Source organism: Manis javanica, chromosome 3, assembly GCF_040802235.1.
Source record: "Manis javanica isolate MJ-LG chromosome 3, MJ_LKY, whole genome shotgun sequence".
NCBI classification, from domain to species: Eukaryota; Metazoa; Chordata; class Mammalia; order Pholidota; family Manidae; genus Manis; species Manis javanica.
Window position 1 is genome coordinate 149,239,539 of NC_133158.1, and position 25,541 is coordinate 149,265,079.

At 39.4% G+C, this 25,541-nt stretch overlaps 2 protein-coding genes across 10 annotated transcripts in view; one reads left to right on the forward strand and one right to left on the reverse strand.

Moving 5' to 3' along the window:
- The window catches only part of LOC140848477 (uncharacterized), a 103,322-nt gene extending 88,428 nt beyond the window's left edge, over window positions 1–14,894 (forward strand). For 5 of the 7 annotated variants that reach the window (XR_012129421.1, XR_012129426.1, XR_012129434.1 and 2 more), the window contains one exon: window positions 4,922–5,253. The gene's annotated coding sequence lies outside the window, so the exon portion shown is untranslated. Of the gene's footprint in view, window positions 1–4,921; window positions 5,254–7,134; window positions 7,595–14,876 lie in introns of those variants that run through there. The other 2 variants (XR_012129422.1, XR_012129425.1) reach the window with 2 other exon arrangements.
- The window catches only part of ARHGEF26 (Rho guanine nucleotide exchange factor 26), a 126,634-nt gene that overhangs the window by 54,681 nt on the left and 46,412 nt on the right, over window positions 1–25,541 (reverse strand). For all 3 annotated transcript variants that reach the window (XM_017668217.3, XM_073232189.1, XM_073232190.1), the window contains 3 exons: window positions 7,611–7,763; window positions 4,974–5,103; window positions 1,364–1,438 (listed from right to left, as the gene is read on the reverse strand). In XM_017668217.3, the coding sequence (XP_017523706.2) occupies window positions 1,364–1,438; window positions 4,974–5,103; window positions 7,611–7,763 (358 nt within the window). The remainder of the gene's footprint in view (window positions 1–1,363; window positions 1,439–4,973; window positions 5,104–7,610; window positions 7,764–25,541) is intronic.

Genomic DNA, 25,541 nt, shown 5'->3' on the forward strand with positions numbered 1-25,541 from the left:
TCTACTCACAGTCCCTTGTCGAACCGGTAGAGACGCTTGCTGTCTGGCTACAACAGTCCCACCTCCCACTCATCCCTCACACACTCCGGTTTCCGCAGCGACCACGGCAAGGATACAATCTACCTGAATAAACCCAATGAATGCTTCCTAATTATCTCACTTGATCTCTCAGGAGCACTCAGTGTGCATACCCTTCCTTCTATCAAATTACCTGCTGGTTCCTTTTCCCCAAACAAGACGAATGTTGGTGTTCTTCATGGTTGTGTTTCAGGTTCACTGCTCTTCTTACGCTACACACTGTTCCTGGGTGATCCCCGCCACTCCCAGGGTCAAAGATCATCCGCAAGCTGATGAATCCCAAATCCATGTCTCCAATTCCCGTCTCTCCACTGAGCTCCTGACCTGTTTATTCAGCCAACTTAGATATTCTATGGCAATCCCAATTGTAATACATCCAAAATGGAACACATCAGCTTTTCCCTGTATTTGTTGTAGAGGTATTTGAGAGTATCCAACTAGTTCCCCAAGCCAGAGACTATATTCCTTGACTTCTGACCCCAAATACGTTCACCCAATCCATCTCCATGCCTACCTCCACATACTTTGCTTCTCTCCCCGTTACTATCACACCAGTAGAGGCCACTGTCATCTCTAGCTAATCAACTATAAAAGTCTCATCACTGGTCCCAGCCCACTGCCACCTTCACAACACATGAATTCACAGCTTCTGCATCTTTAGATAAGGTCCACAACTCCTAACGTGGCTCCCAGTTCGATCTCCTAGACTGGGCTCCAGAGTCACATGAAGGACGTTCCAATTCTTCGAATACTCTAGATACTTTTATGCCTTTGGGTCCCTGCACACATCCAAGAGCCTCTTTGCCCCAGGCCCTGGCTCAGAGCTACTCCTGCTCTAAGTTTTAGATTAAACATTACCATGTTTTTCCCTATCATGTCACTCACCATCCTGTACTGTAATTCTTATTCAGTGTCTGCCTTCCCCTTTACACAACACACCCTATGCTGGCAGTAACCACAAATGTCTCATTCGTCATTGTATTTTCAGGGATTGGCATCATGCCTAGCACAGTAGTAGATAATAAGTATCTGTTTAATGAGAAAATGAATACATAGCTTTTCAGACACCAAAGGTAATGAGATATCTCCAGGCCCTTAAAACAAGACTGTCTGAAACAGAAAAATACTAATTTTGTTTGAATATGGCAAACATCATTTTGTTTTTCAGCTACCTAAAGAATGCTGTGCAAACGGCTATGAGACTCGACATATTTTCAGCATCAAACCCAGATACATTGTCTTCTGAGCTACTGTAATGGTTTACTGTCTGCTGCTCAACAGTTACCTTGCTTACTTCCTTTAAGGCCCTTTTGCAGACTTCGTACTTTGGAGAGTCCTTAGGTGTTTTTTGACAGATAGTCTGCAATGAAGTAAAAAAAGAACATAATCAATTATTTCTTTTATTAAAGAAAATAAAGCCAATGTACAGCCATATCCTCTTACTCATGGCAAACTTAACAAGGCTGAGCACAATATTATGGATGAGTATGAAGATGACATTAAAATCCAATTTAAAAAGTAGGAAATAGTCTTTAAATGCACGGGATCTAAGAAAATCCAGGGAATGGTTAAAATAGATGACAGACTCCAGAGGTAGATGAACCTCTTTTGAAATCCAACTTTTGTCCCTTACTAGCTACTCCACCTTGGGCAAGTCACCTACTCTGTTTTGATAAGCCTGTTTCCTCATCTTAAAATCAAGATAATGCCAGTAATGCTGTTGCAAGGGTTAAATAATAATACACCTAAAATTCTTTATGAGTGCTTAGCACACAGTAGGCATTTGATGAATGATAAAATTACTTTAATATCACCACCATCATTATAATTAGAGGTAACTGTAACTACAGATGATACAATTGAATAAAAAGATTAAGGAAAAAAGTTGCTAGATTTTCTTTTGCTATATTTATACTGCAATTTTTGTGATGGGAAAGTTGAGTTAAAAGAGGGTCAGTTTGACATCAATTAAATTAGATGTAACTTCTGAAGCCAATGGTACCATTTTAACTGTTAAAAATTTCACCTCAATTAACAAATATAATTGAATCTCCAAATAAAGTAAAATTAGAGAGACAAATGTGTTGAGTACATTTAAATTCTGCCTCAGTGGCCAGATTCTCACACACAGGAAACAGATCAGGGCACGGGCATCAAGCCGAGGTGCAAGGTAGCTAGGAACTGGCCAGCCACTAGTAGCATAAATGTAGATGAGTAGCAGGCCTATAAATTCGAAAGTCAGGTGTCAGGATTGCTATATGTAATATGCAAGAAGCACAAAGTGTGCCATCTGTGGGTTTATATTAATGTTCTCCATTTTTGTACAGTGGCCCACTATGAGCAATACATTCACACTGCAACCAGTACAGGCACCCACAAAAGTGAAACAAGATTTTCTATAAAATAATATTTACCCATGTGGTTATGAGCCATGTTCATATTGTGTATCACCTGCTCTATTCTATTTCACTTTTTAAAAACACTGCTCATGATTCAAAGTCAATTTCATGACCCACTTGCTACAAAGGCAATTTGAAAAATGGTAGATTATGTCCCTGAAACTAGCCATCTTGGGGCCATAGTGTCTTTACACACTTTAAGTTTTCATAACATTTTGCGCATACTCAATTTTCTAGGGAGAATGACTACAGCTTTAATCAGATTCCCAAAAGGGTCCCTGCCCAGCCCCCTCAAATTTAGAGTCCACTGAGGAATCATGGGATAAACCTCCGACATGGTACCATATGGTGTGCTACATTTTGGAATCCCAATCTATGTTGTGAATCCCAATTAACTGATTGTCAGGTTAATCCCAAAATTAAACAGAGAGAATACAGGTTGAGAGATCACAACCTACACAGAATCTAAGGAAACATGGCAAAAATGCATTTCAGAAAAAGAACTCTACAAGTTCTTAACATTTTTAAAGAAATGTTACATTTAGAAAGCACCCATTTCTCATTAAAAAAAATAAAGTTTGAAATACTATTTCCCAATACGGAACAAAGTTTCATGTTTTTATAAAAGTCTTAGAAGTCACATGAAATAAACTATTTTAAAAAATGATTTCTTACTTGATGAAATCTTATAGAAGAAAGCACAGTAGCTGCTCCTTGAAGATATTTTTGAAAAATTCACAATATTAATACAACTCAACTTAAGCCTATATACTATATTTTTCAATTTAGTCAAGAAACATTGAGGGTCTATTATTGTCAGGCTTAACATTTGCTGTTTCATTTGTTTTCATGCTAACCCTGCAAGTACCTATTACACTTGTTTCAGATAAAGTTAAACAATGTGTTTGCCTGGGATCATACAGTAAGTGACAGAGCCAGAATTAGTACCCAGCAAAAGCCATAGGATTCCTACTACACCAAGTTACATGTCAGAGCCCCTTCTCCCAAAGAGCTCTGGGCGTTCAGATGAGGAGGAAGAGATACCGGGTGGGGAGAGGGGCATCGGGTAAGCATTTATGCAAGAAGGAGCACTACAGCTAGTGCTTATTTTGATCATGTGGAAATGGAAGGTTGCAAAGTGGAAGGCAAGAACATTGTGAGCAAAGATGAAGAGTGAGAAAGTCTGGGAATATGTAGGAAATAAGTTTGGATGGAACCTAAAAATAAACCTTTTTGTAGCCAAAATTTGATTTTGATAGCCTGGCTGCATTTTACCATAGACATGATAAATACTGATGACAAAAAAAAAAAAAAATCAGAGCTAAATTTAAAAAATTCTGCAAGTCTCCCAATGTTTCCAAGGAGAGAAGTTTCTAGGACACAGATGATGGAATGGGAATGGTGTGAAGGTAACGCACTGAGGTGAACTCAGAGAGCAGCAGACTGCTGTGAGTTCTGAAATTACTGCCCAAACCTCCCCAAACTGTGCAGCAGAGCCAACAAAATGATCATGATCACAAGCTTTTACTCATTTGCGAATTTCAGTGTTCTTCAGAATAGCTTTTAGAATTTATAATGAAAAATAAAAGAAATGGAATTTATTTTGTGACCTTACACAATCATAATTCTTTGACATATTTTAATTGTTTTGATTTATAAAAATCAAGTATGTTAAAACAGCTATCATCCTAACATTAAGACCCAATTTTAAGGTAGAACTTTGACAAAAATTTTAATTTGATCAAGAAGTCACTCTTTGGCCCAGTAGCTGGATGGGAGTTGTGGGAGCCCCCTATTCTCCCCTCGCTGCCACTGCAGTGCCAACCAGGCCAGTTTGCAGCCCCCTTGTACCCCACCTGGCTGCCGTCTCAGCTGCGCTTCATGACAGGCAGGCTCTACTCACTGCTCCCAGCCATGTCTTACCACTATTCAAAATCAAGTACTTGTTTTCTTCATGAACGTTCCCTAAAATAAGGATGCTAGACTTCCCTGACCCACTTCGTGCAGTGCAAAACAGGGCAAGTGTATACCTTGAAGTGCCTGAGGGTCTCTTTCCTTTGTGCAGTGAAAGCACCACAGGTCTTGCAACAATACAGGGAAGGCACCTTAGTGATCAAGTTGAGGAAACTGAGGCCAAAAGAGACGGAGTGAATTGCCCAAGGTCACACGCCTAGCGGATCAGCTGAAAACGGCATCCAAGCCTTTTAGCTTCAGGAAGTTAATATTTTTTCCATTTTCAAAAATGTTGAGTGAATGATGTAATCTTAATTCTTCAGTGTGACCATACATGCCTAAATTGAAGATAATGTCTAAAGATATTAGACACAAGTGAGACTCTCCAATGGAATAGCACCTTCTTACTTAACTGGGGTATTTTATAGGACGGATGTTCATCGATTTAAGTGGAATAAGAATAATTTTGTTAATCAACTTTTCTTAATCAGCTGCCACAGCACAGCTATCCACAGAGGAAAGGGCCACTGGATCATATCTTACATCCATCAGCAGAGGCAGGCGGGTCACCCTCTGCATGGGGAGAATGAGGAACGAGATCATGGGTAAGTTCCTACAGTCTTCGTGGGACTCAATTCGTGACAATACTTCCTTAAAAGATGGATTGGTGGCTCTGAGGAAAAACGAAGAAAGACAGACTTCAAAATACTTCCTCTTCAAGTTAAGAAGCAAGCAAAAATATACTATAAAATACTGTGATGCATTCATATATTATCAATGATTTTTTAATATATAAAATAATAAACACATAATTACATAAGTAGACATGGATGGCTTGTCTGCTTTTTAGTCAAGACTGCATATAAATACGAGTTTGAGATAACAGTATGAACACCAAGAAATCTATGAGTAAGAAATTTATAGAAGTAGAAAGTAAACAAATGAAGAGGCAATGATATTGTAATGGTGAAAGTATCAATTATAAATTAAGATACAGATTAGATCTTATATCTGATCATCTATAAGCATTCTGCTAAAAAGATAATAAATGATGCATTTTAAGTCACTACTCTAACCCTAGATAATAATCTAAAAAAGAAATACTAGACTGCATTTATTTACTAGGAGGATCCTGGCCTTTTCCAAAGCTTCTAAGACAGAAAACCTTTTGATCATGCCAGCCAGAATATTTCTTCCGGGTGATATAAGAACAGTGATAATACTGCCACAACATTTTACAGACTCTCACTCTCTCAGCTTACTTCACCCAGAAGGAGCTCTGAGGAGTCCCCTGTGGCATACAAGGAGGGTGGGGACGGTGATGGCACTGGAGACTGTCATCCGTGGTGGCAGGGAGGGGGCAGGGGAGACCAAGAAGCAGGGTAGTGGCAATTGTGTCCTTTCTTTTAAAAAATGTATTTTGAAAATTAGATGATTTAGTTCAAGTCTGCTTAAATCAATTAGCAAATACCCAAAATAGCAAACTAAAGGAAATTAACAGAAATGTTTTATTTTTATTTTCTCAAATTGCAGTTTGCAATTAGTTTCATTTCCTGCTGGCTTTGAAAAGATTTTTAGGAAGTTAAAAAAAAGATCAAACTTTAAGAGGGCTGCATATTTAAATCACTCAGGTCCCAGGATCCACACCCTCAAATATTCTGATTGAGTAGTCTGGGGTGGACCCTGGGCGTTCCATGTTTGACTGTTTTCAATGATTCTCAAAGCATTTCCAAGCGCAGCTAAAGCCACTGCCCTAAATATAAATACACATCACCTTCAACAAAGCCCCTAAAAACACAACCACTAATTTCCACGTGTAAGTTCAAATGATGTTATCATTAAGTTAATTTAGATAAAACTTGCATTTTTTTTAAGAGTTACATGACATACAGCAGTTCTGATTCAAATTTTTTAAATCCTCAAAGCAGAATGAAATTTAGCTCTGCTTCAGGGCTCTGTTTTTCAAACATGTAACTTGCATTTCTGAACAGGTACAGAGCAATCTCTGTGTCAGCAGTTCTCAGCAGGGAGTGGGGATTTAGGGAAAGCAAGGGGTGAGATTTTGGCATTTGGCAATGTGGGGAGACATTCTCGGTTTTCACAAGTGGTATGAGGGCATCTAGTGGGAGGAGGCCAGGGATGGTGGTACACATACCCCATAGCAAAGACTTGCCCTGCCCAGCATGTCAGCTGTGGGTTTTCTCTCCAGCCCATGCAAGAATTTCATAAGGATGTGGCAGGGGAAGGGGCATAATCAGCCATTCTCACAACTCTAGGAGCTTCAACAGTTTCCCCCAGGCAGCAATGAGGTCATCACTATCAATGCAGACCCTCTGTAGGGACCCACACATCACACAGTTTACCAGAGCTCAATGTATGCTCATAAGTGCCACAACTCACAGAGGGGGTAAGAATGATATTAGCCAGTAAGCCCCCAAACTAAGTTTACTGCAGTGTATAATTGTGCTGTAAAACACATAGCTCCTTAAGATAAACAGGGCCCCGGAAAATCAAACAGGGCAGATATTTACTGAACAATCACTGACTCTTAAGGAGACAGTAGGCAGGCATTCAATCCCATCAAAACTTTGAGTAACCTAAATAGGAGAAAGGGAAAAGCTGTGAAGAGAAATCTAAAGCTTAATTCTTTTTGCTGCATAACTAAAGTCTTTAGGAACCCTTTTCGTTTATTGCTTTCCTTCAGACCTTCTTTGCTCTCCTCACCCTGAACCACCCAGAGAGGGAGAATCAGCAATTCCCATCAACAACTGAACGAAGTTGTCATTTGACTGGAGGAAGATTAGGATAGTAGAGAAAACCGGATCCTAGGCACCAGCCCAACCACTCAAGAGCTTCCCCTTGGCTTCCGCAAACTACTTCGTGGCCAGTTAACAGCCTAGAAAACTGAAGAGTTTGGAATGGCCACCCCTGTGTCTTGCAGCAATTTAAAAAAACAAGGAAAACAACAAGAACAGACTATAATTTCGTAATTGCTCTAGAGAGCAAATTCTCCACAGACTAGGGTTTTTTACTCGAACACCCTAAGCCTAAAGTTAATCCTCCCTGGGAAACAGCCCAAGAGGCATTTCTAAATATGGTTTAAGAGATCAATTAATTTCAATCATGTGACCTAATTAAAAGGAGGTCAGTCTATTAACGGTAACATGCAACATTGCTTACAACAATTTTTGTAGTGTTCGTTGTTGGTAGACTTCATTTGTGCAGTATTTCACATATGGGTCAAATGTAGATGTTGTATGTTTCTCCACAATGTCACTTATGTCATCTATGAATATATTATTCTGATGTCTTGCTTCCAACTCTGTAAAGAATCTGAAAAGAACAAAAAAAGCATTTATACATTCTTCCATATATTTTAAAAAGACATTATGTAATGCTGTGTACACAGATACATATTGAAAATGCCAACAGTACACAATACTAACTCAAAAAGATACAAGGAGAAAACCTACAAAAATTGCCAAAATTTAAATCTATCATATTAACACCTTATTACTTTAGTGTCTGGCTTAAAATGTTGATAATCCAGGGCATTTCTGTGCTTTCAGGTACATTTTAGAAAATACAGAGTTCACTATTTTTCCAAGAATTCCCTAGATACTGGAAGGGGGCAGGGTTCATTCTTACATATCTTATTGTATTAAAAGGTATGTGAGCAAAACATATAAGTGCTTAAAAAATAAGTCTGAAATAAACCTAATTCTATGTGTCCATTCTCTGAAAATAAATTATATTTTAATTCTAATACTATGTATAAGATTTAAATATCTTCATAAATTACTTAGATTGCAATTACAGCCATCAGATTTAGAGTGTGTGTGTGTGTGTGTGAGAGAGAGAGAGAGAGATCTATCTATCTAATGTCTAACCCAGTTAAAATTAAATTTCAGATAAAATGAATAATTTTTAGTGCAAGTATGTGCCAAATATTGCATGGAACATCTTTGGTATCCTGTATTTTATCTGGCATGTCTAGATTGCATCTAATTTTAGCATAACACCAAAATCAGATAATTGAAATAGGTTTCTACCCAAAATGTTGCTGTTCAAAATATGGTCCACAGACCAAGCAGCACTAGTATCACCTAAGAGCTTATTAGAAATGCAGAATGTCACTACCCACACCTTCCCCAATCTGAACCTGCATTTTATCAAGATCTCCAGATGATCGCACATTAAATGCACACTGAAATTGAGAACTGTCTTAGAGTACACCTATTGTCTAAGTTTGGAGTTGTAGGAAAATCTATTAGAAATAACTATCACACAGGACCAAAGCATTTTCAAAAAAATGCGATAAAGGTGAAATTAGCAGTATTTCCTTATGTTGCCTTCTGGAATAGTAATACACGGGAAATTAATTTTCTACAAACTCATAAGCCTCCAGAACATCATTCTCCTTACCAGTTAGCCAGGGGGAACTCCAAAATACAAACTTCAAGGCTGACAGTAAACAAAGACAACAGAAATTTATACAGGATGATTTATAGTAAATATGAGCCAACATTCATTCACATTTGTAACACAGTTATTTTCAAAGAAAATCCTGGCACTTAGAAAAAAACAATCAGGACACTATGGAGCCCTGTGTTTTATATTTTTACATGTACATTGAACTCATTTTAGTATAAATTGCATTATTTTGTCATCATCTGTTTTATTTTTTGAAGTTTCCATAGGAACTTAAAAAAAGTAAGAAATATATTTTAACTTCCTAGAACAGTGAAATTATTTATACTCTGAGAAAGTACCATATTTTTATTTCCCTCAAAAAGGACTTAGAAAAAATAATCAGTATGATTCTCATCCATAAATTATAATTGGCCTAGTCATCTGATCTACTTGTTAAAAACAGCAAAATGGAAAAATTTAAAGCATACTTTGCTGGACTATTTGGCTTTCCTTCCAAAGGTGTCAGGTTAATATGCACAATTTTTAGACAGCAGGCCAGAAAATCCATCAGTACACTCCAAAACCCCATCAATATCTTCATATCACTTTGTAAGGGCTGTGTCTCTGTGTCTATTAACATTCAAATAAAGTGCCAAACCCTTTCCTAATTGTTTCAGCAATTTCAAAAACAACCAACTCCAAACCCCCATACAAACAAAAGCCACATTTCTTAAAGGATTTTTTTTACATAGACAGGTCCCTGATTTAAGCAATTTGTGATATATTATTAAGGTAAGGATGATAAATAAACATAGATGATGTAAGAAAACAACATGCTTGTGTATAGCCACATGTTGGAACCTATGTACATGAAGTTGTAGGTGGTAGTATGTTCTTTTTTAATTACATGGCCTATATATTTTTTACTGTGGTAAAATATACATAACATAAATTTGCCATTTTAATAATTCAATGGCATTGATTACATTCACGATGTTGTGCAACCATCACCCCTACCTATTTCCAAAATATTTTCATCACTCACACAGAAAAGTATACCCATCAAGCAATAATTTCCCATTTCCCCACTCCACAGCCCCTGATAATCTCTAATCTACTTTCTATCTCTGTGAATATGCTTATTTTAGATACTTCTGGAATCATTTGATATTTGTGCTTTTTGTCTGGTTTATTCCACATAGTGTGATGTTTTTTAGGCTAAGCTATGTTAAGGCATGTATCAGAACTTTATTCCTCCTTATGGCTGAACGGCTGAATAATATTCTATTGCATGCATATACCACACTTTGTTTGCAAGTGACGATAAAGCCTGGCAATGGGAAATCGAAAAAAGAGGACACAGATTAGGGTACCCATTTGCAGGGCAGGTTCATAGAATGGAGAAACTCATTAGATAGGAAGTCAAAGAAGATGCTGTTTCTAGTCAAGGTTTCTGTAGGGGCATCCAGGTGGGTCACTGAACCATTCATGAAGACAGGGACTTGGAAGGAAGGAGGAGAAGCAAGAGGAAACAGTTTAATTTTGCCTTGGGGAAGTCAAAGGGACAGCTGAAAATATGTCTGTGAGAATTCAGAGCCGTAGGAATTCTAGGTAGTATGTAGTCAGGACTAGTTCATTTTTAGCTGGTTTTCATATAAATGCAAAATATGTTATTTTAACTCCAAGTGTCTTTTAAGAAAATAAAGAAAACTAAAAAAATGAAGAAACTATTCATAAGTGCATTATCGTGTAAATCGAGGAAATAAATATCCTCCTAGAGGCAAAGAACTTACAATTTTTTGTCTTTGGCTAACTGTTATAGTCTGAAGGAATGCAACTATATAACCAAAAACAACAGTAACTTGGCCTTTCCCAATGAAAAGGAAAATTCATTTATCACAGTGATAGTTTTGCCAAAGTACAAGATTAAAAACACAGTACTAATGAAATATCTGTTTATTCTGCTTATTTTAATATAAACCAAACCACCCGTCTTTTATTGTGACATTAGAATAATTAAAACATAATTTGTAGCTTTCTATGTTAAATTATCTATTGGTTATTTTGGCAAATTTGCCTATTTTACTAAGTGAGTTGAGCTGCAAGAAGACCAAGAAAGTACTACTGAAAAGTGAGGTATTATTCAATAACCAAGAATGCTGGAGATCCAGAACAAACCTGAAGCAAAAGTAAAAATCATTCTCATGCGGGTGCGGGAGGGGGGAAATAGGTAAAAGGGAAAACAATCAGTGAGAAAGTTTGGTGTCTTGATCAGGGTGATGGTTACATGACTAGGACCTGTGCATGCCAGTAGTCACCAAGCTGTATAGGTTGGGAGATTTTATTATATGTACCTCAGTAAAAAAGAAAAAAATCATTCTAGTTCTCTGAATGAAATCTGAGTAAGTCTGTGCAGTTGTCTGTCTTATTCGAAGGACAACTTTTTCATGGAAATATGTATTTCAGCCCTGTGAATTTTCTTTTTCTGGGACGTTCTCATTATTTCGTCTCTGTAGCATTACCAAGATGATCATGTTTTATAACTGATCATGTCACACAACCTTCTCTTTTTTTCTGACAAAATTCTACTCTGAAATGAAAGTCTAGGTTTTGAGAAACCTCTGATGGAGCAGAAAAGTCTCCTTGGAAACACTGCCTGCTAACCAGAAACCCAAGTCAGCCCTGTTTGATTGTTGAGTCACTTTCACCAGCACACTCACACCCACACTTCAAATGAGTGCAGGCTGCCCAGATGAGCTCCATGGCTGTGGGGAAAACAGCCAGAGTGCCAAGGACATGAGGGCAGATCCCGGGACGTGGGGCTTCAAGATGGATGACTTAACCCAAGTCCACGTTAGAAGAGCTTGATCGTGGCCTTTAATTTTTCCTCTGGTATTTCCTAGAATTGCAGAGATAACATGCTCTCTAGGAACTGTGGGGTTGCTCTATCAAGTGATGGTCTGAAATGTGGAACTGCGTTTTGGGGGAAAAAACAAAATCAACGTGAGGTAGCTGATACTGACACACTCAGTGCATGTACTTCTGTTAGCCTCATTTTCATCCTTCTACAATAGGTAGGAAAGACCTGCAAATGTGGGGTATAATTGCCCTACACCATACTAATAGCCTTCTTAAACTCTAACTGGTGATGTAATCGGCATGTCAGAAAGAAGCATTCCTGAAAAGTCTTGATGAATGTACAGTAAGTCTACTGATCTATAGAGGAGTTTAAAATTATTTAATACACAAGATAAATCTGTTTTAATCAGTCAGACAACAAAATCTCCTCCCATGTGTCTAGCTCAGTGCAGTAGGCTTTGGAGAATGTCAAGGAGCAAACAATTGATAATTATAGATGACCAAGCCCAGGACTACATGCTTTCCATGCACTGTCTCATTTAATTTAATCCTCAAGCCTACTTTATGAAATGGCCACTATACCCATTTTACAGATAAGAAAACCAGGACTATGAGTGCTTCAGTCAAAACTCAAAACAACTGAGTCCCAGTTGAAACCCATCACCAGAGCCTTTGTGAGTCCAGAGTCTGTGCTCAAATCATCACACCAACTGCTCTGCTCTCGGGCCCTCTGACCTTGCCTGCCTGTCACTACTGGCCAGCCCTCAATCTAGACATCCAGCAAGAAGACTACCAGCTGAAACTGAAATGTATTACTTTCCAAGAAGACCAGCTGATGAATCATCTCAGCAAGTAAATCACAGGATTTGTACTGTGGTAAAATGTGCAGGACAGCAGAAGGGTCAACAAGCACCCTAGGTGTCACGGCCAGTGATGTGTTCTGGACCCGGTCAACACAGCATGAGCAAATACTGATTACAGGTGACCTGTGAAGCTCTCTGGGAGTCATTTATTTGGCCCTCCTTGGGCCCTGCTATCCCCCCCGCCTTTGCCTAATGAACCCCACTCAACCTGCATGTCTTGGATTACATTTCATCTTGTCCAGGAAGCCTTCCCTACTATGGTTGTAATTAATTACGTTGTGATTTCGTTTGCATTTTTCTCTTTTAGCAAGGTTTAGAGGATGGGGGCCGTGTCTGTTTGGTTCAACACCATATGTCTAGGACATGGCCACACAGTACCTGGAACATAGGAGACAGTCAAATATTTGATATGAATAAATCAAATTTGTGTTTTAAAGAAAAAAATCATAAAAATGAAATCTGTTCAAGGAATTTTGTTCTCCTGGCATTTTACCAAAAATGTAACACCCACAAGTTGGTCAGTCTCTACCTTGCTTTGCTCACCAATAAATCAAGTCAGCATATATTTTTTGACCACAGAGTTTCCAAAAATAAGCTAGGCACAGTGAGGGCCCCTCGTGAAGACACAAACTTCTCACACAAGCTTTTACAATCTATCAAGTAGAGTCACTAAAATGAGACCCAGCACAGCCCAGGTTTCTCTACTGCCAGCTGCACTTTTTGAACAACCTGCCCGACCAGCCCCTCCCTGGCCGATTCAGGGAGGTTGCCATGCAAGGAATCAGCTCAGCACCCGCGCTCCAGCTGGGGAAGCAGCGCTGTGGTTATAATCAGCGCTGTCCTGTGCCTTTCTTGGAATGGCATCCTGTCAAGGTACTTTTCCTTCATTAATATCCATCTGCCTAAAGCAAATCATTCCTGGACTACTTCTTCACTTGAATGAGTTGCCAATCAGGGCATCTGCAGCGGCCTCTCAGAGAGGGTCATATTCACTTACATGGGAGACATGTAACATACTAGGCAGGTTTCACATGGCCAAGTTGCTGTTATTTAATAAAATATCTTCACCAAACAAAGAAATATTCCAGACAAGTGGCAGCAAACTCTTTGCTGCTGGAAATATTTTCCTAACAGAGCACGGAGAGAACATTCTGTGCTCTACCAAAATGAATTTACATTCCGCTGTAGATAAGTGAGATCTGGGGCTTGATTGGATTTTTTCTTCTTGGTAGTCATGTTGACACTAAAGATCAGCATCGATTTCTTTTAATACCCTGGATTAGGTACAGCAAATGCATGGCAAGAGTACCAACACTAACCCGTGGCGGGCATTCCTAGCCAGCTGTGGCACTCTGCCTCCCCAGATGCAGGCTTTGCACTTCACGTGGCCACTAGCAATCAATCAAAATTGATCATGAACAAGATGCAACTCATCTATAAATCCTTCACCAGACTAACACTGATAGAAAATGTGTTAAGTCAACAAAAATATGGGACTATTGCTTCTCCATCAGATTACCCTACCTCCTGATCTGGTAAAGGTCTCACAAGATTTCTTCCTTAGCAGACTATCTGTCTTCTCACATCCTACTTTAGCTTTCTCTTCTGAAATTTTATCTCTGGATTGATACTAAGGGATAAGGGTTGAAATTAAAAGTGTGTTTGGGTAGGCGAGAAAAAATGCTCTTAACAAAAAAGTTCTGGTAGTTCTGACTCCTACTCTCAGAGCGACTGCTGGATCCTTAAAATCTTTAGAATGGTTTTTATTAGACTCTTATCATGCTATTAAAGCCTGTAAAATCAACCTGGACACGGGACAGAAGAGACTGAGGTGAACACTGAGGATCGTCTTACCCTTTACTTCCACACACTCCAGAGCCTGCTTGGGCTTGGATCCAGCTTCCCACAGACACCTGCAGTTCAGGGCACCTGGCAAACCCACAGAAGGAAGGGGGAGCTGGGGCGGTGGGAGGGAGGGGCAAATAGAGACCGCAGAACCAAGGGCCCCGAGACTTCGCCAAGTCAGCTAAGCTCCCCTTTCCTTAATCCTGCCTCTCACTGATAATGTACATGCTCGAAGGAATATGAACAAGACCTAAGCATACAAAGACAGGAAAACAGCATTTTAAAAGCTTTTGAATTGTTAGTACCCTTAGACCGAGTTTTTGCTTAAGAAGAATTTAAAGTATTTATTATCTGATTCCGCTTCACAAAAATATGTTGTAGGGGAAGGGGCTTGTTCCCATGGAAACCTTCCACAGACTTGACTCTTGTTTCAGTGATTCTCACATGCAGTCCTCTGTATTTCCAGTTCTCCCAGAAATGAGGATAACAATCTAACGAATGGCAGAAAGCCTGTGCCAGTCGTCTTATCAAAGTGCCCTGAGAAGAGATGAAAGCCTGCGTATGAGTGAGTCTCTGATTTGATTAGGGACAGTTTTCCTGTTTTTAATTATTTTCTAATCCATTCAAGGGAAAATCTCTCCCAGATTTTATATATAACCATGAAGACTAAGACCAAGTATGTCTGGTACACCACTGGAGTACTCAATAAATGTGTGGAATCAACCAATACAGATGCCTATTATTCCTTCCTGTCCCATTGTTGAAGAGCCATCTTCCAGGAGTGGAACAGGGAGTGATGATATGAAGCAAGTATCTACTGGGCATGATTTAACAACTACATATATTATCAGGGTCCTCACAACCCAGGTGGGCTGCTGGGGTGAGGCGGCACCGAATAGCTCTGGAGGTTGGCAAATATCACGGTGGGTGTTTACGCCCCTCACACAACAGCCGAGATATGGGGCTTGTAACCTCAAGAATGGTTTTGCTAATCCACTGCTTGGCAAAAGTTCTTTGAAACTTAAAACCTATAAAAGATTTATGACTTCTAAGGAACTGTTTTCCTTCATGAGTTGACAGTTACAGAGCCACTTCTGTGACCCTGCACCTTGGTTACCTGGAAAAGTATTGCGATGTCTACCCCACACTCACAGTATTACCAGGACAGGAGACTGAGTGAGATGGCTCCAGCTCTGTTGGCTCTTGTTTCTATTCCCCACTTACATGGCCTCATTGTGAGCACGTGCCATTCACTGTAAGGGGCCTTGTGCTTTGGGTGGAGTAAGTTGGAATATAAAAAAAATAATCAGTTGTGAAGAAACAAACCAGGAAAATGTGGATGCTTGTTGGTAGCTGCTTGGAAATAGCACTGAGAATGAAGTTACAGGATACTGGAGCGAAGTAAGACAAAAACAGCCCTTTCCCGCTGAAATCCCCTTTCCAATCGTGGCTTGGGCATTCTGGAATAAAACCAGCACAGGGAAAAACAGGTTTCTCTTCAGGCACTATTTCCAGATCCTTTTTAAGTAGGGCCCCTGGTATTTCAAGTCTGAATTCAATCAACCAAGAAGAATAATATTGAAAGTAAGCCGCGAATCTTTGCGTCTTGGTTTTTATTAAATATACCCCCCAAAGCTGTCTTCCTAAAGGAGAAAAATGCTTCCTATGGCTCCCATCTGTTGCATCAAAAAGAAAAAGGAACCAGGCCACAGAATTCTGAAAACTCTAAAGGTCCCTAAGCCATATTATCTTAAAACGGGTGCTATGATGCACAAGGAAAACAGAATGTCATGTCCTCTCTGATGCTTTTGCAACTTGCTCCCGTCTCTGCAGCAGCTGGCCTCAGTCTGCCTTTTCACACAGCCCTCTCCAACTTTCATCAGGGATTTTTTAAATACTTTCTTTTTAGATGGTTATTAGCACTGTTTGGCCAAGTATCTGAAGAATAGGACCTATGGGGTAAACAAGTTCTCATCCTGATTTCAAGTGGATTTGGGATGATAAATTTCTGTTTCTTCACTTTTTAAAACAAAATGAACAACTGGGTGGAGACCGGGTCAACCATCGGTCCTGCCACACACAAATCAGCTCAAGAAAAACCACTAGCAAGACAGCCAAGAGGGAAACACTTGGCTGGAAAGAAGAGAGTCGATCCTACAGAACAATGGCAGGGAGCACAAAGCAAGAAAAAGAGAAGATGTGATTATTAAGCTTCCAAATCACCTCGATACCATGTACCAGGCTGCCTGCTTTCTCTCTTTGCCCAAGCTTTATGCTTTCTTTCAACATCAGTGATACATGATCTCTTATCTCATGAGTATTCTATTAGATAATAACACCTGTGAGGGAATACAAGTCCATTTCACACTGCACTTACTGTAGCAAAGCTAATCCTGTACCATTACAGCACATGTCTGGAAAATATATGCAGGGTATTGGTTATGAGTGCAGGCTCTGGAGCCATATGGCCTGGGTTCAAATCCCGACCCCTCTTTTACCAGCCATGTAGCCTTGGCGATTTGCTTAACATATGCATGCCCTATCTCCTCATTTGTGAAATGGAAATAATAATGGTATGACCCTCGTGAGGTTCTCATGATAACTGAATGAATTAAAACACAACAAGTGGCTAGAACATGATCTGGCTCATCATACCTGCTCGCTAACATTAACTACCACTTAAAGTGGAAAAAAAAAATGCCTTTGTCTCTTATATAAAGTCATAAAATTCACATGTCTTTCAAATGATACCAATAGGCTTCTTGCTTTCCCAGTCCACTGTATTTAAGTAAAGTGAACCTACCTTCTGTATTCCCATCAATGAAGTCTGATGGGCAGGTACAAAATAATCCTGCCATACACCAAATCTGCTGAAAATCACAGGTATATGCTTTCTCATCAACTTTTTAAAAATGTGAATAGGTACTTTTCAATAAGGAAATCAGAGGACAATCTGGTTTCGTGCTTTTTAGGTCCTATGTACTGGTACTTCCTCAGAGTTACAGATGGGAAAGCAAGGAGCCAGGGCCAATGAACAAGTCTCTGCCAAGAAGCAGTGGAACATTTCTTTACATGTAAACACTCTTCTTGGCCTAGGCCTCCTATTCATCATGAGGAATAAGCCATGTCACAATGAAGAGGCTTTAAGCCAGGCAAGGCACAGACACACTTGGCAAAAATATGAAGGACACTGGGTTTATTTTGGCCCCCAAAGATGTCCACGTCCTGTGAATGTTTCATACATGGTAGCAGTGACTCTGCAGGTGTGATTACAGACCTTGAGATGGAGAAGTCCTCCTGATTACGCAGGTGGGCCTAATGTAATCACAAGGTCCCTCTAAGAAGGGGATCAGAAACAGGGAGAAGACGTAAGGATGGAAACAGAAATCAAGAAAGGAAAGGAGACATTCTGCAGTCAGCTTTGTAGTTGGAAGAACGGGTCCTATACCAAGGGATGCAGGTGACCTCTAGAAGCTAGAAAAGGCACAGAAACAGATTCTCCTCTAGAGCCTGCAGAAGGAACCAGTCCTGGTAATGTCTTGACTTTATTTAGCCCAGTGAAACTGACTTCAGACTTGTGGCCTCCAGAATTGTAAGACAAAAACGTGCATTGTTTTAAACCTCTAAGTGTGTAGTTATTTGTTACAGAAGCAAGGAAAAACTAATACATGCCCTTAATCTATTTCAGAATCCTCTCTCTTCTATCTTCTAACCTCCTGGTCCTCCCACCCCCAGCCAATATCCACTATCTAGGATTGGCATGCAAGCCCTTTGATTGCTCACAATCCCAACTTTAGAGCTTCCTCGGTGCCAGAAAGAAGGTTCCAGACTCCACTCCCTTGACTCATTCATTCAGGGACTTTTTACTGAACACCTACTATGTCTCAGGCTCTATTCTCAGCACAAAGAACACCCATCCTGGGGCAATTCCTACAAACATCCCTGCATTCGCAGCGCTTACAATCTAGTTCTTGGGAGGTCAGCTGCCCTGTTCTACAACCTTGGGGTCTGACTGGAGGGCTTCATGAACATCTGCTAGTACCCTCACCACTGATGAAAAACAGAGCAGAACATGTTGTCTTTTAGCTTTCACAAAAGACAAATTAAAAGGCAACAGACATTCACGTTATGTGACAACCAGAAAGTAGGGGAGGAAGGGGATGGGAGAGGTGAGGAGCCAGGTGACCAACGACAGGGTGTAGGTTTTGCTCTGGGAATGTGGTAGGCTTCAGGGTTTGTTAATGGTGCTTTCAAAGCAATCTGTGACAGGAAGAAGTTTAAGAACCACTGGTTTTGTATAATGAATATACCTAACACAGTTAGATATGCAAAAACTGGGAATTACTGGAAGATTAAATTATAAACATAGCCTCAGCCTGGACTGTGAAGAACTCGAGGTACCATGTCAAGCAGTTTTAATTCTTTCCTTACATAATAGAGAAATTCTGGGGGTTTTTATACATTAGAAAGTAACCTAGAGGTAGCAGGGGCAAGGCCAGGACTGGGGCTGAGGACTGACTCAGAGGCAGAGAAGCAGCAGGGAGGCCAGCTGCAAATCCAAACGCATCACCCAGGCAGGAGAAGAGGAGGCTGGCAGTTCCTCAGAATGCTAAACACAGTTAGCATCCCACTGACCCAGCAATCCCACTCCTAGGTGTTACCCAAGAGAAATGAAAACATATGTGCACACAAAAACCTGTATACAAATGTTCATAGAAGCATAATTTATAATAGCAAAAAGGAGAAACAGCCCAATGTCCATCAGCTAATGAATGGATAAATTAATGTGGTACCTCTGTACAAATGAATTTTACTCAGCAGTAAAAAGAAAAATAAGGTGCTGATACATGTTATGACATTGATGAACCCTGTAAACATTACATTTGGTGAAAAACTAATCGTCAAAGACCGTATATTGTATGATTCCATTAATATGAAATGTCTAGAATAGTCAAATCCATGGAACAGGAAGTGGACGGGTGGTTGTCTAGGACAGGGGAAATTTGGGAGGAAATGGGGAGGTGCTAAAAGATACAGCATTGCTTTCTGAGGTGATGAAAATGTAAAATTGTGGTGAATATACAAAAATCCACCAAATTATACAACTGGAACAGGTTATTTCCATGGCATATGAATTATTCTCTCAATAAAGCTGTTTTATAAAAAGGGCAGCAGCTGGAAAATTGACAGAAGGATTAAAAGCTGATATCCACTAATTTTGTTCATGTATACAGCTCTCGCTTTTCCTTATTTCCAGATTTTGTATATGTTTAATAACTTTTCAAGTGATTCCTATGAAGTCCAAAGACTTAAACAGTAGAGGAGAGCTGTTCTGGGTGAAGCAGTGTCAGGAGGTCCAAATTCAATTGTTTGGCTTTCCTGGCACCTAAACAGCCAACCCTAAAGTGCCTCAGAGAATTCCAGGTTCCATGGAAAGCAATCTGAAACCACTGTACAGACCCAAAGGGCTAAGAAATTTGGGGGATGCTAAGCATTGTTGCAGAGTCAGTGAGAGGGAATCAAAAATCTCCCTGGTCACACCAGGGAATCAGGGACAGTGTGTTCGCACCAAAGCAGCCCTGCCCCACTGCAAGGCCCTTAACCCAAGTAACGACTGTTAGCCTTCTGCTTCCTCCCCATATAAGATTCCCTAGTGAAAATACATATATAGACAGCTAAGGCAGGCTTGTTTCTACACCCTCCCATAAGGCTTTCAGACAGTTCCAATGATGGCAGTTTAGTCCAGAAGGGTCAAAATATTCCAAAAATCTTGCCTAGCATTTGCTCACAACCAAGATGTTTTCAGCCTTTTACTTTCTTTAATAATGATGAGTTCAGAATTATAAAGTACATTACATATTTCTTTAGAGAAATTTCTATAGTATGTGTATTTCTTAAATCTACATTTCTTGCTGGCAGTCAGTAATTTATAAACCACAAGCAGTCACATTGCCAACATGTGTGTTCTGTTTTAAACACCCGCCTCTTCCTTCTCTTATTTTTCAACCAAAACCCTGGCCCCAAAACATACACCTTCTGCAGTGGTATTTTGCTCTTCATGGTATTACCCCACCAACTCTTTTTATTTCCTGTTTCAATCCACTTCTAGAAAACCTACCAAAACCTTTTCTAAAAACCCTGGCCCCATGTTCTCCTTCCTCTGAACCACCAATGGGTCCAGCTGTCCAAACCAAATTTCTAACTGTTGGCCTCTAACCACACAACGCCCTCTAAGAAAAGTCCACGGATGCACACCTCCTCTTGGTTCCTTCCCTCCCAGCTGTCTGCGCCACTTTATAGAGCCAGCTACATGCCTGTACCCACCTACACGCCACGAAAGGCCAATTTCACTGTAGAATCTCCTTTTGTTGCTTACTAAGAATGCTGACTCTAGGTCACCACAGTAGGCCATTCGCCAAGATACACAGCGGCTAGAGTGTAGGGGTGACTGCTTACAATGTGCAAGGACTTTTTCATTCTTTAACTTTCCTTTTGTTTTTTTAAACATTGATATCTTAATAGTTGTGGTGGAGACTAGTGGCCAAAAGCTAATCTGGACTTTGGCCAATATACATACACACTTGCATCTGGGCGCTTCTCCACCAGAGTAGAGTTCCCAACCATACTTTACATCCTCACTTTCTGCCACAGAAGCAGCGCTGGCTCCCAGCTACTTGCAGGAATTTGGGAAAAACTGAAGAAACTGCTTACTTGTAGTTTACTCGAGGGAGAGCTGCATTGTGATCCCCTCATAAGGTGATAGTCTCCAGTTTAAAAGGAATGCCGGAGGCTACACCTGTGGGTGGAAAGGAGAGCTGGCCTGCAGGGTGCAGGTCCTGCCGGGCATGGCACAGCTCAAGTTGCCAGCAGCAACTCTAGTTTCTGTGGCACATGAGAAACTGAAAATTCCTTGGCACCTGGGCTAACAAGGCCAGCATAAATACCAACTATAAAATTATTATCTGTTATTATTCCTGATAGCTTAGCTAGACCTTGAATAGTGCTTTACAGTTTTCAAGTGCCTTTATATGTATTTTTCCATTAAATAGTAATGCCTTTCCCAAGGGATTCCCTTAGAACTCATTACAGCTACACAAAATAAATACCCACTGGCTTCTTTCTAAAACAAAACTAAAAAAACACAGAGTATAAATCTGATTGTTTTTCCCCTTTGGCAAACTAAAAAACCGTAATTCAGCTGTAGAGAATAGTTCTGTGAGAAGTGGTGCCTGAAACAAAAAAAATCATTTGTAGGTTTAATTATTATTAATAGTCAGTGATATACTAAAAAAAACAGAGGCAGTTAGCTTTATAAACAGTAGGCAGATTTGTCTTTACTATGTTATCTCTAGGGATCTTAAAAGAACTCAAGCTTTTGGGGAAAAAAAAGTGTATTAAGGCCTGCATTTCTTTTACAAATCTTCAGGTTTCTGGATATTAATTCCTGTTTACTTTCTGTGTTTTTTAAGGTTAGCTTGAAGATAAACAATAGAAAAAGAAGGGGAAAATATTTTATTTCTTGAAAGTTAATGGACATATGGATTTCTAGGTAAGAAGAGTTGCCACAATGCCTGCAACAGGCAAAATGGCCTATGGGCACAGTTTTCACATGCCATGCTCTACATGTAGGCCTAGTCAGACTTGGGCAGTTTGATTTGTGGAGCAGCAGGTGTAGGGACCGAGGTCCAAGATCTAACCTTACCTCTTATAGAGACCTTCAAAACAAGATGAAAGGGATGCCATCACTGTTTCTTAGACTTTAAAAAACCTGAACTTTACCCTCTACTCTGTGAGACAGAGTGGTAAATTCAATTTTCATAAAAGGAGATGCTAAAAGCATTCTAGGCAATGATAAATCAAAGCTGGAATGTGGAGGGTACTTTCCCTACAGCTAGGACCTCAAGTCAGCCTAACAATGACCTCTGGCATCTCTTTGATGCTTATACAAGGTATATATTCTCTTTTTTTCCCTTTATTTTATTTATTTATTTATTTTTTTTGGAGAGGGCATCTCTCATATTTATTGATCAAATGGTTGTTAATAACAATAAAATTCTGTATAGGGGACTCAATGCACAATCATTAATCAACCCCAAGTCTAGTTCTCAACAGTCTCCAATCTTCTGAAGCATAATGAACAAGTTCTTACATGGTGAACAAGTTCTTACATAGTGAATAAGTTCTTACATGGTGAACAGTGCAAGGGCAGTCATATCACAGAAACTTTCAGTTTTGATCATGCATCATGAACTATAAACAATCAAGTCAGATATGATTATTCATTTGATTTTTATACTTGATTTATATGTGAATCCCACATTTCTCCCTTATTATTATTATTTTTTTTAAATAAAATGCTGAAGTGGTAGGTAGATGCAAGATAAAGGTAGAAAACATAATTTAGTGCTGTAAGAGGGCAAACAGAGATGATCAGGTCTGTGCCTATAGACTGAGTATTAACCCAAGCTAGATAAGGGCAACAAAACATCCACAGATGCAGAAGATTTCTCTCAAAACGGAGGGGTGATAAGGTTCTAAGCCTCACCTCTGTTGATCCCCAATTTCTCACCTGATGGTCCCCCTGCGACTGTGCCTGTCTTAGGTTGTTCCTCCCTTGAGGAATCTTACCCGTCTCTGGCTAACCAGTCATCTTCCGGGGCCATATAGGGAAATGTAAAGTTGGTAAGTGAGAGAGAAGCAATATTCTTTGAAAAGGTTAGCTTTTTACTTCTTTGCAGATTTATGCCCTGTGGCTTCTATGCCCAGCATTTGTCTTGAGGTATCTTTACCACTTGGAAGAATTATGATACTTGGTAATTTTCGATATGAGGCACGAATTCTACTAAAGGGTTGTAATTAGGAAGGAAGAAGAAAAGCTATAGAAGTAGCAGATGGAAGAAAACATGGGAAGATTGATTATATCTTTGACATATCTTCTTGTAGAGTAACATAAGCATGTATAGGTTTTAAACTACTAATTAAATTGCGTACACACATTAACATAATAGGAATACAGCTACATAACCAAAGCAGACCTACAATTACCAGCCATATTCAGTGAAACCAAGAAAACCAGTTAGGTACCCTAGGCATTTGTGAAAACTTATCAATGATATGATGGATATTGTCTAACTGAATTTGAATAGTTTGAGAAAAATCAGACAAATTAAAACAACACATTCCTGAGAACTGCTCACATCCCAAATGTTCTTTTAACAGTAGATAGTCTATAGTCACACGATTTTGGAGCACTGCAACTTGCACTTCTCCTAATTCTTGGTTGAGTTCCAACAGTATAGATTCAGTCAAATTTGTTGTTTTACTGTATGCACAGCTATAAGGTATATATTCTCTTATGTATATATTTCCTAATTTTAAGCATTTCTCAGTTTTCTGTAGTTGCCTTTCCTTATACCTGGGACTAATACCTAGGAATCAACTCAAGTTTCTTAGCTTTTTAATCAGGAAAAAAAAAAGCCTAAGTGTATTTGTGTGTGTACCTACCCTTTTCCCTGTTTGCTTCAAAAGAAGGGCACTGTTTTTGCTATGTTAATACTAGAAAAAGGTAAATCCACCCAATCCTGTTGTTGCTCTAATATAAAAAATTGACAAAGGAGTATTATTTAGCCATCTGTCCACAGAATTTTAATGGGGGGGAACAAGACAGATAAGCATGTGTTGCTGAAAATTATACAACTGTATTTTCTTAATGCCTCAAATTACAACATAATATTAGAGAGAAAGGTATTTGAAAATGTCATGCTCAATTTCCCAAAATCCTAGTGACAGCATTCACCCTAATAAAACACATACCCACCTCCTCTTTCCTCCAACTCTTGCTAAATGTATAGTGGGTCTCTGAATAACCTTAAGAGTGTGATTTGCACACAGGCATAAGGCCCATCAATTTTTTCAGGCTAATGCAGACCAAATAATCAGACCAACAAAATGTGTATCGCAGCTTTCAAGTGGGTGGCTGGTGGGTTGAAACTGCCCTACCCATGTGTATTTTCTTTTATATTATTTATTTATTTATTACCTATGTTACGTGATGTCAATTTATCTTTTGCCATTTTTAATTGAAGAACAGTTGATACATATTATATTGGTTTTTCATTTTTAATTGAAAGTTTTTTCAATTAAACAGTTTTTTCATTTTTAATTGAAGAACAGTTGATACATATTATATTGGTTTCGGATGTGCAATGTAGTGATTCAACATTATGAACTATGCATGTGCATTTTAAAAATCTGAATTAGTTTCAAAATTTTTTTAAAAATCCTTTATGCATATTTCCTTGTTCTTTTAAAAAGAAGAGCAGTGTTTTTACTTCCATGTTAATACTATGAAAAAGGCAAATCTGCCTGAACCTTTGGTTGCTCTAATATAAAAAATTTGACAAAGAAGTATTAGTTAACTGAGTGCCCATCTAATGTTAACAAAGGAGAAAAAACAAAGGAAAGATATGCACATGTTACTGAAAATTATATGACTGTATTTTCAAGTGACTGCATCCACAGATCCAGATGTCCCAGTTTTCTTGAAATACCAGATTGCAACACGGAGCTCACATTCCCACAACAGCCACCGTGGCTGGGGCTGCACTCACACACCCATTTGGAGAGACCCTCACCACTCGGATCCTCCTCACACCCATCCTTACTCAGATCTGTCACCGGCTGTCAAGACAAGGATCTGAATGTGTTCCCCACTAGAGAAGTCAGACCTGGGGCTGAATTCTGGCTTATCCTTTGGTATCTGAGTACTTACTACTGGGATGCAACTGACTTAACCTCCCTGTTGGTCATGTTCTGAATAACCTAGATCATGGCGAGGATGAAATAACAAGAAGTACAGAAAGGACTTAGCACAGAACCTGGCACGCGGGGCTGAATGATGGTGGCTGTCACTGTTACCACCATCAAGTAACAAAGCATCCAAGAGACACTCAAGACTTCCAGCCAAGACAAAAGGTTTCTGAAATCACTATTTGTCACCCCTCAAAAGTCTATGTTATGTAGACGCAAACGGAGTTGTTAGGGATTCATTAAAATTTGGCTTCCATTTGTCAGGAATCCACAAGCCCAAACTCCACAAATGTGGGGAAAACAAAAACCTTTGCAACTTCTG